This window comes from Gigantopelta aegis, chromosome 15, assembly GCF_016097555.1.
Source record: "Gigantopelta aegis isolate Gae_Host chromosome 15, Gae_host_genome, whole genome shotgun sequence".
NCBI lineage: Eukaryota > Metazoa > Mollusca > Gastropoda > Neomphalida > Peltospiridae > Gigantopelta > Gigantopelta aegis.
Window position 1 is genome coordinate 16,168,735 of NC_054713.1, and position 17,500 is coordinate 16,186,234.

Consider the following 17,500-nt stretch of genomic DNA (forward strand, 5'->3'; position numbering starts at 1 on the left):
TTGGAGAATTGTTGAATACAGCAAACATAGACTGGATAAATCGATCAGTCATTCTCTGTTTGAATAGTGATATAAATGTATTGGATTTTCTATATTTTGATTATACCATATGTGACCAAAACCATTAGTGAGAAGCAGGTCTCTTATTTGACTAACCCAGTTAACAGAACGTGGTTCTTAATTACAGCGCTGAACGTTGATGCTACACAATGATGTCATTGTATTGCATTCCGCACACTCGTCTTGTTTTCCCTCCATGTCTCATGTAACCGGCGGCAAGCATATGGCAAAATGACGTAAACATATAATTAAATGAGTGCTCTTCCTTGCACGGGTACTCGAGTCCTGTGAACAGACTCGAGTCTTTCTAGACTCGGCCCGTGCTCGAGAACTCGAGTACTCGTGGATACCCTAGTGTCATATATGTGAAATATGTAACATGTTATATTGCATAGGGAATATACATTATTTCGACTCTTATACAATGTGTTATTTGACATTGACTTCTGCTCGCATTTTAATTTTATGTTTTATTCCCATTTCCGATATTGGTTTGTGTAAGAATTAGACTTAAAAAGTTTGACCTGAGGCATGTTGACATGCACATTATAAAGTTTGATTTGGTATATTGTTCTTGCCACTGACGTGCGTCTGTGTAATTTGGTGCCACACAATGCAGATGATACCGATTATAACGTTTTCTAATGTACCCATCAAAACTAGTAACAACTGAGTAGTCGATCCAAATTTGTTTCTCCACTTGTACCAGTTTGTTTTTAGGTCAGGACATACCAAAGTGCCCAGAATCCGCCCCCCCCCCCCCCAAAAAAAAAAAAAAAAAACCCACAAAAAACCCCAAAACAAACAACAACAACAAAAAAACACAACAAACAACAACAAACAAACAAAAACAACAACAAAAACAACAACAACAAAAAACAACAACAACAACAAACAAACAAATAAACAAAAACAAACAAAAAACCCAAAGAAAAAACAAAAACAACAACAACCCCCCAAAAAGACAACAACAACAAAACAAACAAAACAAATCAAAACACACACACACACACACACACACAAACACACACACACACACACAAACATTCTCACACACACACACAGACACACACACAAATAATCATTCTCACACACACACACACACACAAAGAAGCATTCTCACACACACACACACATACACACACACACATACATACACACATTATTCTCACACACACACACACACACAGTATTCACACACACACACACACACACACAGTATTCTCACACACACACACACAGAGTATTCTCACACACACACACACAGTATTCACACACACACACACACACACAGTATTCTCATACACACACAGTATTCTCACACACACACACACACATTATTCTCTCTCTCACACACACATACACACAATATTCACACACACACACACACACACACACACACACACACACACACACACACACACACACACAGAGTATTCTCTCTCTCACACACACATTATTCTCACACACACACATACACACAGACACACACACAACATATCCTTACACACACACACACACATACATACAGACACACACACAAAGAATCATTCTCACACACACCATGTGGTAGAGTTGTTTACGTGTACTAGTGTAATTATCCTCCTGTTACGTCTTTGCTAATTACACTGCCACGATAAATGCTCTTAGCGTGAAGATTGGTAATTCTGAGTTTTAATTTATGCAACTGCAAGACCGTTTTCCCTTACACTACTTGCGCATACTAAGTATACCTGTAATTACATATTAACTGGGTTTTATAGAAACTGCGAGACAGCTGTCCCTTACACTACGTGCGCATTCTAAGTATACCTGTAATTACATATTAATAATTTAATTGCTTGTCTAATCAAAATCAGCCATCTTGTAATAATGTGAACACGTTTCTCCGTGAACACAACGCTTCAAGTTTCTATAAAACCCAGAGTATTGACTGTTCGTTACGTCACTACGAAGAAGCGACAACATGCGGCCGATCTTGGTTCTGTTCTGTCTTCTGCTGGCGTTTGGGCTCACAGCTGCTTTGCGTAAGTTAGCTTCAAAATATTTAAAACAGGGCACAATATTTCACGAGAACCGTTGTTCTGTTCGCGTGTCAGTTACGCAACTTTATAATCACGAGAACCGCTAATCGGTTACGTGGTGAACAATTACTTTCTAACATTAAAGTCCCATACATCAGTAATGAAAGTGAAAATCTGTTTGTTTTTAAATGCATTTGAACCATCAATATAGCACAGAACCATAGTTCAAATGTTTTAGGATTAGGTAGGCCTAACTCATCGGTTACGATAACTATATTCACGTAACTTAAAAATCGGTTACCTAAGTAAAAGTCACGTGTACGGACTTCTGGTTACCTAACATTTTGAAATATTGTCCCCTGTGTTATTTGTTGTTTCATTTTAACGAAATTAAAAGGTGAAATACAAAAATCGTTATCCATATGGTTAAAAATATCTTGGTACACATCAAAGTGATACGTCCTACTAGAACGCCAAGTGAGACGTAACACCTCGGCGTCACACGATTGGCTCATGCTATGATCTTGCAGGATCTATTTTTGACTCACCTTTCATTCATCAACTGTTTTCATTGACAGTATACAGCTGGGTCACAATACATTATGTACAAAATAGCATCGCGTTTATTCGAGAGCACACTACCCGATATTTTTTTTTTTTATTAATTTAAAAAACCCCCAAAAAACCCATGTACGATAGATCATGCAACCATTATAAATTGTTCTAGAGATATTAGCTTATAATATATACAAATCAAATTAAATACAAAACTATCATCTGCTAGATTTCGTTTGACAGGAAAACTGAAACAATGGCCGCTTCCGTACTACAAACTCCGGTAAAAATAAATGATTTGGTGAAGATAGATGGGAATCTTACTGGATGTGTCATCAATATAACCAGACCGCTAAATACGTACCACATATATGTGGTTAACACGGAAATTGGTAAATTACAAGTATCGAGATTTAGTCTCAGAGTAAGAGTAATACCAGAAACTGTGACAAGTGTTCCCACCCCGCATACACATTCAGCTATCAACTTGCCAGACGAGGTTATTGATGATTTACTTGCAGATGACATGATACTTGATAACATTCCAGAAAACGAGAATGTCAATGCAAGTATAAATTGGATTGACGATATTGAACAGTTTATTTTTGTTAATGAAAACAAAAACACATCCTTAAAAACAAAATATGACATGAAAATTCTTAACAATTGTTTCACAAAATCACTATAAGAAACCCGAAAAATAGAAACAATCCCACCAGAAGATCTAGACTTGATTTTATGCAATTTTTTAATGGAGGTCCGAAAACCCAATGGTGATGACTATGAGCCAAGCAGTTTGCGGTGTATTCGGTCCATCATTGATAGACATTTAAAACGTTGCAACTACACCCCATCCATAATGGTTGATACCCGTTTCTCGAAATCACGCGAAGTACTTGCATGCAAACAAAAGTATCCGAAACGTGAAGGCAAAGGCAACAAACCACGTGAGGCTGAATCAGTTTCTCCAAGCGAAGTTGACAAACTGAGGGAATCTGGTCAACTTGGTGGAAATACCCCAAATGCAATACTGCAAACACTATCTATGGTGGAACAATACGCTCTATTTTGGATTACTGTCAGTCAGATGACATAGGGGGATGTGTCTCTAAAAAAACTGACACTGATAATAATGAATTTTTGGAGTACAACGAACGTCAGTCCAAAACATGTACAGTCGCAAATCCCAGAGATGTCAGAAAAACACCGCCTCGTGTTTGGGCGATTCCATCTGAGCCAGACCGCTCTCTGATAGCACTGTACAAACAATATCGGTGTTTAAGACCATCCAATTTCTCAGATCAACAGCATCCCGTTTATTTAGTCAGCAACGCCAGATATGTTCCAACAGATGGTGAATTATGGTTCAAATATCAGCCGGTGGGCATAAACAAACTGAGTAATTTCATGAAAACCATGGCACAAGCTGCTAATTTAACTGGACACAAACGATTCACAAACCACAGCGCACGAAAAACAATGCTGCAGACTTTGAACAATAATAATTGTGCTCCCACACATATCATGCAGTTGTCAGTGTACAAAAATGTTGCATCGGTCAACGAATATTAAGCCAGAATATCAGATGAACAACACAAGGAAATGAGCAAAATACTTGTTCGCAAATCGAAATCTGCTACATACCCGCCCGTTTCCACGCCTGAGCAAAACGCAGTCGCTTCGACATCTGCACAATTTCAAACACACAATAAAATGTTTGGTTCCACTAAATCACCCATCTGTGATATATTGGTTACATTATTTGCAGGACCGGATTAGTACCATTGTGCCTACATCCTATTTTGCCTACAGCTTATAGCAACATAATTAGGGTCCTTAATTGGGGATTAATTGCTTGAGTGATTATGACGTTCTACCTGTATTACCTGCCTATATGTAATAGTCTGGTACAATATTGAAGACTGATAAACAAAACAGAAGCAAACATGTTCACTTTATTAATCATGTTTCATGTTTGGAAAGAAAAATACAAGAAACTACATCACCAACTTGAGACGTCTGTTACTTCATTTAACATTCCGGTAAAACAAAAACCAACAAAAATACGCTGTGTTAATTGGTGGAGATCCGATGGCAAGATTCAACATTCTCACACTGAAGCGAATCCGGCTAAGAAGCTTTCGGTCAAGCACAGAGAATACAACGAAAATCTACTTATTCTACAGCCAGGCGAATACACTAAGGTAGATGGCAGAGTTGAGATTGTTGGTGGCCACGACATATTTCAATTTTATATTACCTAATGTATGAGTACAACAGCAAGATCTACATTGACCTTCAGCTAAGCGAGGACAATGAACATCTACCTGACTACAGTGAAGCGACCACAACACAATCTACATGATGCTCCATACAAGTACAGCCCAGTATAACTGGACCAAGTATAATTGATACGAGCACAATCTTGCGAAAAAGAACTTTTTCTAATCAAGATTTGACAGAAATAGAACTTACAGAACTGTTGGACCAACAGAAATGCATCAATATTCGTGTCAACGAAAACCCAAGATCCGGACGACTAGCTTATCACGGAATTCTACACAATGGAACTTCCCAAGCGACACGGTCTGTCATAACGGTAAGTGGTTATTTGGCAAAATAATTTGTGAATGTCATGCAAATCTATGTCCATTACAAATGTTTTGTTTAAAATGTTCTTTTCTAAATGCTAACTCCAATGTACATGTACTTATTTCAAAACCAATCAATTGTTATTATTAATTATCAATAATAAGTAAATTAAATTTAAAATGTAAGCTTGACATTCATGTAGCCAAAAACCATATTAGCGTTTATACAGACGACAACACCATCACCGACTTTGACTGGATTCGAACTGAAGATGCCCATCTACAATTGCTTTAAACCTGTCTGATAGATGAAACTGTGTATTTGCGCTACAACATTTCAGACACGGGACGTGTATTTCTTCGGACGAGGGAGAACTATCATAGTGTAAAATTTACAACTATATTCAAATGAAAATTATATATAGTTAGCTGTGTATATACGATTCAATTAATTGTTATTGTGTCACCTGCATTTACACAATAACTTAGGCATTAGTTAATTAAGGGATAGCAACCAGTCCAATTAGTGTGAAACTACATTACAGGAATTAAGAACACTGTGACTTGTAATCGTTGCCACCAGCTTATCAGCTAAGGACTAAAACCCATGGCAATTACGAGTCAACAAACATATCGATGTTATAAATATACATTTCTCCATACAAGAAGAATATAGAGACCCGGAGATAGACTGGGAAGGTTGCACCCAAGGGGAGACCCTTGAGGTCTCAGTCGCAATGTCAACTCTATCGTTCACCTAAGAGCTCTGACTTGTATATTATCTGTATCACCATGTTGTTAATTTGCTAATCATGTTTCATGTTTGGAAAGTAAAATACAAGAAACTACATTACCAACTTGAGACTTATCTTCCTTCATTTACATTCCGGTAAAACAAAATTAAGAAAAAATTACGCTGTGTTAATACGGCTAAGCACTAATTATCATAACGTTCAACTTCGGGACAGGGCATCAGCGATTACATTGGATGTGCCCTTGATATGTTCATTGGTAATTGGGAATTCCAGCAGAAGAAGACTCCATCTCAAAACTCTCTGGTTGGTGGCTTTCATTCTGTGAATGAAAGTAAGCGGATTATGATCAGTAAAGACCACCACTTGATGCACTGCCGATTTCACGTAGATCTGAAAATGCTTCAGAGCCTGTACCATGGCCAAAGCTTCCTTCTCTATCGTGGAATAGTTCACCTGGTGTTTGTCAAACGTTTTGGAGAAGAAACTTACAGGATAGTCCAGTCCATTTTCGTCTTCCTGGAACAGCACAGCTCCAGCTCCCACGTCACTGGCATCCACAGCCAGCTTGAAAGGCTTTCGGTAGTATGGTGCTGCCATCACGGGAGACGAGGAGAGCATCTGCTTGAGACGGTTGAATGACTTCTCGCATTCATCTGACTACTGGAACTTCGTTTCTTTCTTTAGCAGCGATGTGATGGGGGCAGCTACCGTCGCAAATTTAGCACAGAAACGACGATAATAACCGGCCATACCAAGGAACCGGCGAACTTCACGATGGTTGGTCGGTGCAGGATACTGGCTGATGCTTAATGTCTTGGCCTGCAGTGGGGCGACGCAACCATGTCCGACAGTATGACCTAAGTAGGTCACTGAAGCTTTCACGAATTCACATTTGCCCAGGTTCACAGTCAAGTTAGCTTTCTGTAGGCGACTGAATATTTGTTGTAACCCGGTTAAATGTTCATCCCAAGTGTCGGTGGCTAACACCACATCGTCCAGATACACACTGACGTTTTCTAAGTCTGATAACACCTGGTTCATCATCCTTTGAAAGGCAGCAGGGGCAGTCTTCAAACCAAACGGCATCACTCGGAATTGGAAGAGGCCGTCAGGTGTGATGATCGCCAGAATGTCCTTAGCTTCCTCCGTTAACGGAATGGCATAAAAACCCTTCAGTAGGTCCAATTTGGTGATGTATTGAGCGTGTCCAACTCGGTCGATGCAATCGTCAAGGTGGGGTAGAGGGTAGGCATCTGCCTTGATGAGTTGATTCACGCGACGTAGGTCAGCACACACCCGGAAACTGTTATCTCCCTTTTGAATCAGAATAACAGGTGATGCCCACTGACTGTTTAATGGTTCCAGAATGTCGTGTTCCACCATGTAATCTATCTCCTTTTTCAGTGCTGCACGTTTTACCGGATTTATCCGATAGGCATGCTGTCGAATCGGTGTAGCGTTGGGTTCCAAGCGCACATCCTGGATTAAGGTATTGGTAACCGTTGGAAAGTCCTGAGAAATGGAAACATTGTCTTGTATCAACGTAGTCAACTTTGCTCGCTGGGTGCTGTCAAGGTGCTGTAGATAAGAACTCAAGTCTGCTAGAATCTGGCTGTTGGTTAACTTGATCTCTGCAGTCTTGACGTCATCACAGGAAGTTGAGTGACTCTCAATTTGGACAGGCAACACTGGAACTATCGGCAGTCTGTCAAAATAACCTTTTAGCAAATTGATGTGACAATACCTACTTTTCCTAACCTTATCAGGAGTGTTTATCACATACCCTGTCTCATTAACCCGTTTGTGCACAACATAGGGGCCGAAATACCGGTTCTGTAATGAACCCCGTTTAATGGGAAGGTACAGCAGCACTTTATCCCCTGGTTTAAATTCCCGACTCCTAGCCTTCCTATCAAACATTGATTTTATTTTGCTCTGAGCATAGCTCAGATGCTTCCTAGCTAGTTCGGTCGCCTGCCACAACCTATCTCTAACTCTCCCTACATAAATCAGCAGGTTTTCGGCATTATCCTTGTCTAACCAACTATCTTTTACCAGTTTGAGAGGGCCTCGGGCTGAATGCCCATAGACCAACTCAAATGGGGTGAATCCTAAGGATTCTTGCTTAGCATCCCGTGCTGCCATCAACACGAAAGGAATTCATTGGTTCCAGTCAGTACCATTGTCGAAACAATGGCAGCGGAGCATACTTTTCATGCTCTGGTGGAAACGTTCTATTGCGCCCTGGCTCTCAGGGTGGAATGCAACAGAACGAATCTGTCGTATATCTAACATAGACAGTACTTGCTGGATTAACTTGCTCATAAAGTTCGTACCCCGATCGCTTTGAATTTCACCTGATAAACCCGTATACGTGAAGTACTTAAGCAGCGCACTAGCTACAACAGACGCAGTAACCTTCCTTAAGGGAATCGCCTCTGGAAAACGCGTAGTTAAACACATAATTGTTAACAAGAATTGGTTGCCTAAACGCGTTTTCGGTAATGGCCCCACGACATCTATCAACACTTTTGAAAAGGCTTCCCCAAGTATGGGAACCTTCTGCAGGGGATAGGGAGGAATTAGCTGATTTGGTTTGCCCACAACCTGACACACATGACATGACATACAATGCTTACTGACATCTGCAAACATTCCCTTCCAATAAAACTCTGAGGCAAGTTTACTATGAGTTTTATTCCGCCCTAAGTGGCCAGCAAACACGTCCTGATGTGCTAACAATAACAATGACGGACGGTACTTAGAGGGCACCACAATTCTACATCTTGTCACACATTCCTCACTATCAGGCACAACCTTCTCCACACTCTTATTCATTAATACTCCCTTGTCCATATAATAACCTGACCTCTGATCCTCCATCTCACCTTCAGTTAACAAGGTAATGCGAGCTGCCAACAAATTTGGATCAGCCCCCTGCTCTAGAATTAACTCTTGTCTATTACAAGGTAAGTCCCCTCTATCAACCACAACTGGTTCATTTCCCCTCTGCGGCAGATCAACAGGTTCCACCACATTTAGTTCCTCAGTTGACTTATCTACCATTTTACTGATAACCTCATCCACTCCAATTTCATGGCTCACACACGTATCAGACAAATCACAAATATCCTCTGGGTCTCGTGTTACCCTTCTGGCCATAGCCCTAGTCATTACACACGCAGGATATCTAGTCTCATCAACCTCACACTCTTCTATGGGTAAAGGGCTGTCTTCAATTAACAATTGGTCACATAGCGGCTGACAACATTGACTAGTCAAATCATTACCCAACAAAACTCCTATGTTTTCAAAAGGCAAGTCCTTCACAACACCCATAATGACTGGTCCCGTCACAAACTTCGAACACAAGAAAACGTTATGTAACCGGACAACCATATTTTCTCCAGTAACCAAGGTTAAGGCCAAACTACGTCCTGTATCTGAATTCTTAATACCAGCTAAACACTCTTGCGTTATCAGTGACTGACTACATCCGGTATCTTTATAGATTGATATTGCCTTAGGACTCAATTCTTGTTTCACATCACAAACCATACCAGTGGACACATACGGGTTTACTTTCTCTGCCAAAGGACTAATCATTAACTCTCTCGCTAACGGAGCTGACCTCACTAAACCGACCACTTGCGCATTATCGCGTTTCCTTTTAAAACAGTCCCCGACAAGATGGTTATCCTTTTTACAGTAACTGCAATGTGGACGAAAAGTTCGTACCTTGGCTGATAATGCAGGTTTATCCTTACTTTGCCCACCAGGTGCATTCCTTGCCTGACTAGCTGACCAACTAGATGACTCTCCCCGATAGTTACTTTCCCGGGAAAAACCTGGCTGAAATTTCTTCTTATCACCCTGTTGTAAAGAGCTACCCTGTACTGCCTGAGCTTTGTGTATTAACACGTAATTATCTGCCACTATGCCTGCATCCTCTATTGTTTTGATATCACGATCCTCTAAATGAATACGTCAGCTAACTGGTAATCCATTTTTAATGTCCTGTAAGATCAACAACTCCCGTAACTCGGTATATGACTCTACCTGATGAGAAACCACCCATTTATCAAACATCCCTGCCTTCTTAGCCATAAACTCACTATAAGACTGACCCTGCGTTTTTATCAACTCGCTATACCGTAAACGATAATCCTCAGGTCGTAATTCATAAACCCTCAACACTGCAGCCTTAAATAGGTCGTACTGACTTGCTCGCTCATCACTCATTGAATTATAAGCTACACTAGCCTTCCCCTTAAACTTGGACACGGCTAACAATGTCCACTTAGACTGCGACCAATTTAGCTGCTTAGCGGCCCGTTCAAAAAGTTGGAAGAACATATCTACCTCCTGATCGTCAAATACAGGCACTGATCTATAAGCCTCCGGCATGTTAAAACCATTTCCTGCCTCACGTCTAACTTTTTCAGTGTTCAACTTTAACTCATGTTCGACTTTTAATTTTGCTAACTGGAATTCTCTATCCCCATCTCTCTCCTCTCTCTCTCTCTCTCTCTCTCTCTCTCTCTCTCTCTCTCTCTCTCTCTCTCTCTCTCTCTCTCTCTCTCTCTCTCTCTCCTCTCTCTCTCTCTCTCTCTCTCTCTCTCTCTCTCTCTCTCTCTCTCTCTCTCTCTCTCTCTCTCTCTCTCTCTCTCTCTCTCTCTCTCTCTCTCTCTTCTCTATCTCTCTCTATCTATCTAATGCGCCTTCTTCTCTTTCGTACTCAAGTTTTTTAAATGCTAATTGTTGTTCCACACTTAACTCATTTATCTCTATCTCTGGAACAATCTCACTGTCTTCCATAACAGGCCTATCACCAAAAACTTCCTGGATAATAATTGTCTTTATATCGCCTAAAGTTTTAGCTGATGTTAAATCAATTTCCCGCTCACTTGCGATTTCAACTAACTCGGCCTTACGTGCTCGCTTAATCTCCACTACACTGAGCGTAGGCCTATCCAGGAAATTGTTATCCATGTTTAGATATGACGCACTTATTATTAATGAATTTTCTAGTGAACAGCGTTGCTACTTCTGGTAATTTGTAAAAATAATTTATAAAGCCCCCATTTACAAACAATACTTTTTAAATATGCATGTCCCGTTTCAGATCCCGGACGAGCCCCCAATTTTCACTCTTGTCACGGGGATCCTATAATACCCGTAACTGAATGAAACACGATTATCCAAATATCTCTCCTAACTGTATATCTATTAGATATCTCTGTAACGGGCAGTTATACCCGCGTGGCTCGTCTAGGTATGATCAGAGATAAGATCTTATATAAAGTATATATAATATAGCCCGTTAGTTCACTTGAAAACACAACAAAAACACAATACACTTTGGAATCTGTATTAATCTACGCTAACAAATGTACTGCCGCAGTAGTTAATTAACAACAACAAATAATAACAACCCAGAACTGATCACTTAATTAGTTAATATCTAGGTGTCTAGTTTACACAATATTCTAATCACTTCACCGTGATACAACACACTCACGTGTGATAATTTAGAAACGCTTCCAGGGGAACTTAATTAATAAAGGAATTACAACTCTATTCCTAACTCTATTCAGTAACCTTGTAATACAGACTTAATACTGGTACCTATCACAATAAAGACAATAACCTACAGTTTACCTAGGTCCTCTAGGATGACTGGTTAAGCTTTAATAATATTTTTAGAACAGTGAAGCCTACAGTTTACTTCGTCAGATTACCGGAAACACCGTCTAAATAATATTGGTATAATACAGTATTAAAATATTTAAAGTCACATCAATCAGATCAAGGTTATACAACAGAGCAGAAAATATATAATTACCAAGTCCAAACGGACGCACTCCCTGGAAGCCTTCCAATATGTTTCTCACCGATATCTCTAAATCCTATCTATTTATTCCAAAACCGAATATCGCCTGGGGGTACAAGGCGGCCCCGAATACCTACAAGTGATATTTCCACAGAGACCAAGCTGGCATATTTTTCTTAGAAGCCTAGACTGGTCGTCGCCTAGTTCGCCAGCAATACCCCGATCGTACCGAACTCGCGGAGATATTACGTAACTACTGGACACATGGCCTGCGCACCTGGTTTGGGTGTGTATTAGAGGGACAGCTCGACCACTGCGCAGAGGTATTACGTAACAAAGTGCCCACCTGGGCTTAAGTGCATATTGGAACTGCACACGGCCCTCTAAAACAATTAATATCGCCACAGGCGAAAACAAAATTAAGAGCATGTTCCGTCACAACGTTATAAATTGTATACATGATTAGTATTGTTACATACAACTACAGTATAGATCTATGACATGTATATATTATTGTTTTATACTTTGATATTCATATAAGTTACTAGTATGCACCAAAATTAAGTTACCTTTATTTGATTATTATTCTTCTGTTTTGTTATGTATAATAATGTTCCATTTTCAATGGAAAATCGTTTGCAAGGTCTTTAAAATTCAGTTTTCTTCCTTTGCTTTTCAGATCGTCAACACATTCCTTTACTTAAAAACATATAAATGGTTATCAATATTGGATCCCTGATATGAACAAAGAATGCATTAATGATGATGGGCATACACGGTGACACTTAATTGGGGTAGAGTGGGTCTGAAGTAATGATTTATTGGTTCTAAAATATGAACCTGTTTAAGACCAAGCTATGCAATTTTATCTCCACATAATTCCTGTCATATTAATCGGAAGTAAGGGAAGCAAGGGATGGGTAAAGAGATTCTGGGATCCATTCGATCACCACACATGATGAGTTATTATTTTTATTCTGCAAATTTGCCAGGGCGGATCCAGGAACATTTTGGCCTCCTTGGGTCCGCCTCTGATTCACATACCCATCTAGATTCGCCACTGAGATTTATATCAACTTTTACAAAGTTCACTGGCCATACAAACATAAAAAACACTAAACATATATCATTATTTGAGTGCTTAAACAATTATTATAGCCTACGTGCAACATATAATATAGACTGGGGGAGTGCATATTATACAGCAGGAGAGCATATTAAACATATAATATAGACTGGAGGAGTGTATATTACATGTATAATATGCACTGGGGAGTGTTTATTCTACGTTTATTACCCAAGCGGTCGCTCATAACAGGGACAATATTTTCTCAGTGAGAAATATTCTGTACTGGTCTAACGAACAATACTATTGGATAATTTAACGCTTACAAACCAATAACAATGTCGGTACTAAATTTTGACGTCATCACGATTTGGCAAACACAGAATGACGTCATGTAGGTTAAAGAGTTTGCGTTTACGGCTCTCTGTTTTGGGTGTTAAATTTACAACAAAATGTAATTTTAATGCAATTCATTATTGATTTTGTAGCAGAATAATTAAAAAAACCTTTTGTTTTTAAAAATTATCTATGAACGTGATTACATTACAAAGTTATAGCAATTAACAGGACAGTGCTTAAAGTGGTTTGCATCGTTTCTATACAGGTTGGCTTCCGTGCATGTGCGTAAAAAATAAAGACTTTTGGAGAAACAATAGCTGAGGTAGTAAACAGAATAACAATCTCGGTACCAGTTATTATCAATTTATGTCCCTCGTGAAATAATTTTCAATTTGTCACTCGCTAAAATTGACAACTGAAAATTATTTCACTCGGGACATAACTTTGATAATAACTGGTAACTCGTTTATTATCCTCTATATAATCTTAACTGGGGAGTGCAAATCCAGCGGAGTGCAAATTATACGTGACACCGGTGTACCAATACCGACGGTGGCCAAGGCAGGTGGGGGGGGGGGGGGGGGGGGCGTTACTTAAAAAAAGAAAGATTGTGATGATGGTGAAGAAGAAGAAGGAGAAAGAAAGAAATGCTTGATGACGAGAGTTGATATTTGAGTCGATAGCTCGGGATAATAATTTGAAATCAAGTCAAGTCTTTCCAGCTAATAAGTCGATAACAGTTACTCGATATTATAAGTCGAGATGATTTAAAGTTAAATTTTGTTTTGTTTAACGACAAAACTAGAGCAAATTGATTTATTAACAATCGGCTAATGGACGTCAACTGTTTGATAACATTCACACATAGTCTAGCAGCATACTCTCTCCCTTTTTTAAATAACAAGAAGGGAACTGTTATATGCACTTTGTCATACACAGGACAGTACATAACACGGCCTGTGGGGCACCGTGTAGACATAAAGAAGAGGGCGGGGAGAAGAAGAATGAGAAGGAGACGATTGCGATAATGATGGTGGTGAAGAAAAGAAAAAGAATGAAAGGAAAGAAAGAATTTGAAGTTGGTAGGAGGACATGGGGGTCATGCCCCCCCCCCCCTCTTCCCCCAATCACACCCCTCTCCCCATAATACAATTCACAGTGTAGCTGATCTCCAGTATAAAATTCTGGCTACGCCAATGACTTATATCGTAAAGCAGCAAGGCATATTTTATTTTACTTTTATTCTATAGATATAATAGATATCCTGACCTTTTATATACTTGTTCTGTGATACTGGTTTTGATTTTGAACTATAAGAATTCTAAAGAAAACACTGGCTGCCATCAGTTGTATAACCTTTTACACCTAAGGCGAGCGCTCTACCAACCAGCTACACGAACAAATATATGTATATATAAAAAGGAAGAAATTATGAGATTATATTGGTACTATCTTCTTTGAGTTCGAGGTTTGTGTGTTAATATCGCGCAAAATTACATAATAGGGTCAGTTTAAGTTTGACATTTAGATTTATTTATATATACAGTATCCATACGCTGTAACTTCGGAAGATAGAAACATCTTGTTGTAGGACCTAACAATGACGATGCTTCTGTTTGTTATCATCGTGGCCATTTGCGGTAACTATATTTAGTCTGTTTGCGTCAACAGGGTAGAGAATAAATGTCGGAAACTGTATAATTAATATGCATTTTCACATGTTCACGGCAACACAATACTGTATTACACTCGGACCGTTGATCAACGGCATAGGAGGAATATAAACATATACACTTTATAACATTCATGTGAAAAGCTGGTTGATAAAAAAAGAAAAAACATTTCTTACACATCCGTTGGTGAAAACATCGTTCGTTATTTTTTTAATAACAAATATAGTGTTAACACGCATACGTGCGATAACATTTTTAAAGACATACGACTGGCTGCTCCTAGGTGGTGACCAGGTCACCAGTGTCATAGCTACTATCCAATGAAAAAACAAAAGAAGAAGAAAACACGGTCGAATCGATCAGTCAGTGACGTACGGGTTAACCTTAAATTGACTTGTCTGTGAAGCAGAACTTAACTATAAGCGCTAGGGAAGTACATACGTTTTAGTTGGAAAAGAAGTTTAAATATATTTTAAAACTGTTTTCTGAAGATATGTAAGAAACAGTACACTACATTCGTGTCCATTAGATACCATTTAGTTTACAAGTCATTGTGTAAAAATGTATCCAGCTCGTTTTCTCTCGTTTATAGGTCTTCGGGATGACGCACGTAAATGATTCCTTGCTACTAATGAAAACAAATGTAGATTGTTTCCTCTCTAAGGCTATGTCTAACTTTCCAAATATTTGACATCCAATAGCCGATAATTAAATTAATAAATCAATGTGTTCTAGTGGTGTCGTTAAATAAAATAAAAACTTTTAACTCTTTGCTCGCACTAGTAACGCATTCTTGACTTACACATTTATAGTGAAATATGATCACACTGACGGGTCACCACACGTGGGTGGAGTGTAATCATTGTGAACCGACGAAGAAATATATTTGGACGACAAAATGTGGTGGAATCATGTCGATTTCACCCTCAACACTTATTTTGAAATTTGTATGTCATGTTGACGCCTATTCGAAACATTAATATACTCTTCAAAAAAAAACGCAGGGAAACCTGAAATATTAATGTTAATATCAACTATTAGACCGAACATACGTTTTGACCACAGACATCCTAGTAAAGAACATTCAGGTCTGTTTATCAACACACCGAAACACATTCCATAGTTTGCACGTGCATCACGCAGTTGCCCCGTACACGTACGTGGGGTGTCATTCTCGATTTTGACAATTGCCAGGAAGGTCGATTAACCACTGTGGAACATTATTTCTGCCAATGTTTTTCATTCTGTTGATCATGCAGTTGTTATTGTTTTGTTTTTAGTCATTTTTATTGTTTGAATTTACGACTTACTGATAAAATTTTTATAATTTTCAAATTTCACTTCTGACCCCAATCGTCCTTCAAGATCTTTGGTGGCCATAAACAATTATTGTAATACTGAGCTACCGGTTGTAATGTTTGCCCGGTTAATTCACTATTATCATATAACCATTCCCCACAGCTAATATACCTTACAATTCTCTTAGAGAGAGAGAGAGAGAGAGAGAGAGAGAGAGAGAGAGAGAGAGAGAGAGAGAGAGAGAGAGAGAGAGAGAGAGAGAGAGAGAGAGAGAGAGAGATGGAGAACACTAATTTCAATAGCCTCTGTCTGTCTGTTTGTCTGTCTGTCTCTCTCTCTCTCTCTCTCTCTCTCTCTCTCTCTCTCTCTCTCTCTCCTCTCTCTCTCTCTCTCTCTCTCTCTCCCTCGCTAGGTGTGTGTCTCTCTCGTTTTTATTTCTCTCTCACTGTCTCTATGTGTCTCTCTGTATCTCTTGCTATCTCTCTCTCGCTGTGTGTGTGTGTGTGTGTGTGTGTGTGTGTGTGTGTTTTATATGACAGTTCGCCGTAATTTTAAAATGTGCTAATATGCCATTAAAACGTATATCTTCCATTTCCTCTTGTTATATATTTCAGGCATCACGGTAAAAGGGGAATGCCCGGAAGCAGATTATCAACAGAGTTTACAAACTTGTACAGAGATCGTACCGAACACTGTTGAAAAAGCCCTTGTGGACATGACTGATGAGGAGAGACAGGCAGTGTGCTCGTAAGATTATCTATAAATATTTGTTTTCTTACGTACCCGTCGGTGAGAACATAGTTCCTTATTTATGATAACACATATTAACTGCACACATACGTGAGATAACAATTTAAAGACACACGACTGGCTGCTCCTAGGTGATGACCAGGTCGCGACAGACATGCCATCCAATGAGAAAAACGCACGGTCGAAATTAATTGGTCTGTGACGTAAAGGCTAACCAGAAAGTGATTACTCTGTGACGTGTACGTTAGCTACAAGCGCAAAGGCTATAAATACGTTTTAGTTTCAAAAGACATTTAAATTTGTTTAAAACTTGTGTCTGAAGATTTGTAAGAAATCGAACATTACATTCGTGTCCGCTAGATATCTGTTATCTTGTAACATAAATTGTATCTAACGACCACCCATGTAGTTTTCTCTCTTTAAACAGTCACAATGCAGATAGTCTAGGAAATGACCCAAGATAATATTGATTAAAAATCTATGCATTTATTTGGTCGCGAATAAAATATTCCATCCAGTAAGCTATAAATCTATGATGTCCGTAAATAGGTTTAA

General features: G+C 39.1%; 1 protein-coding gene across 1 annotated transcript in view; it reads left to right on the forward strand.

The window, feature by feature from the left end:
* Positions 1-1,931: 1,931 nt before the first annotated feature.
* Positions 1,932-17,500, forward strand: part of LOC121390436 — a 20,130-nt gene continuing 4,561 nt past the window's right edge. Inside the window, exons 1-2 of the mRNA XM_041522252.1 lie at positions 1,932-2,087; positions 16,810-16,942. Coding sequence (XP_041378186.1) covers positions 2,027-2,087; positions 16,810-16,942 — 194 coding nt within the window. The 5' untranslated portion in view covers positions 1,932-2,026. The remainder of the gene's footprint in view (positions 2,088-16,809; positions 16,943-17,500) is intronic.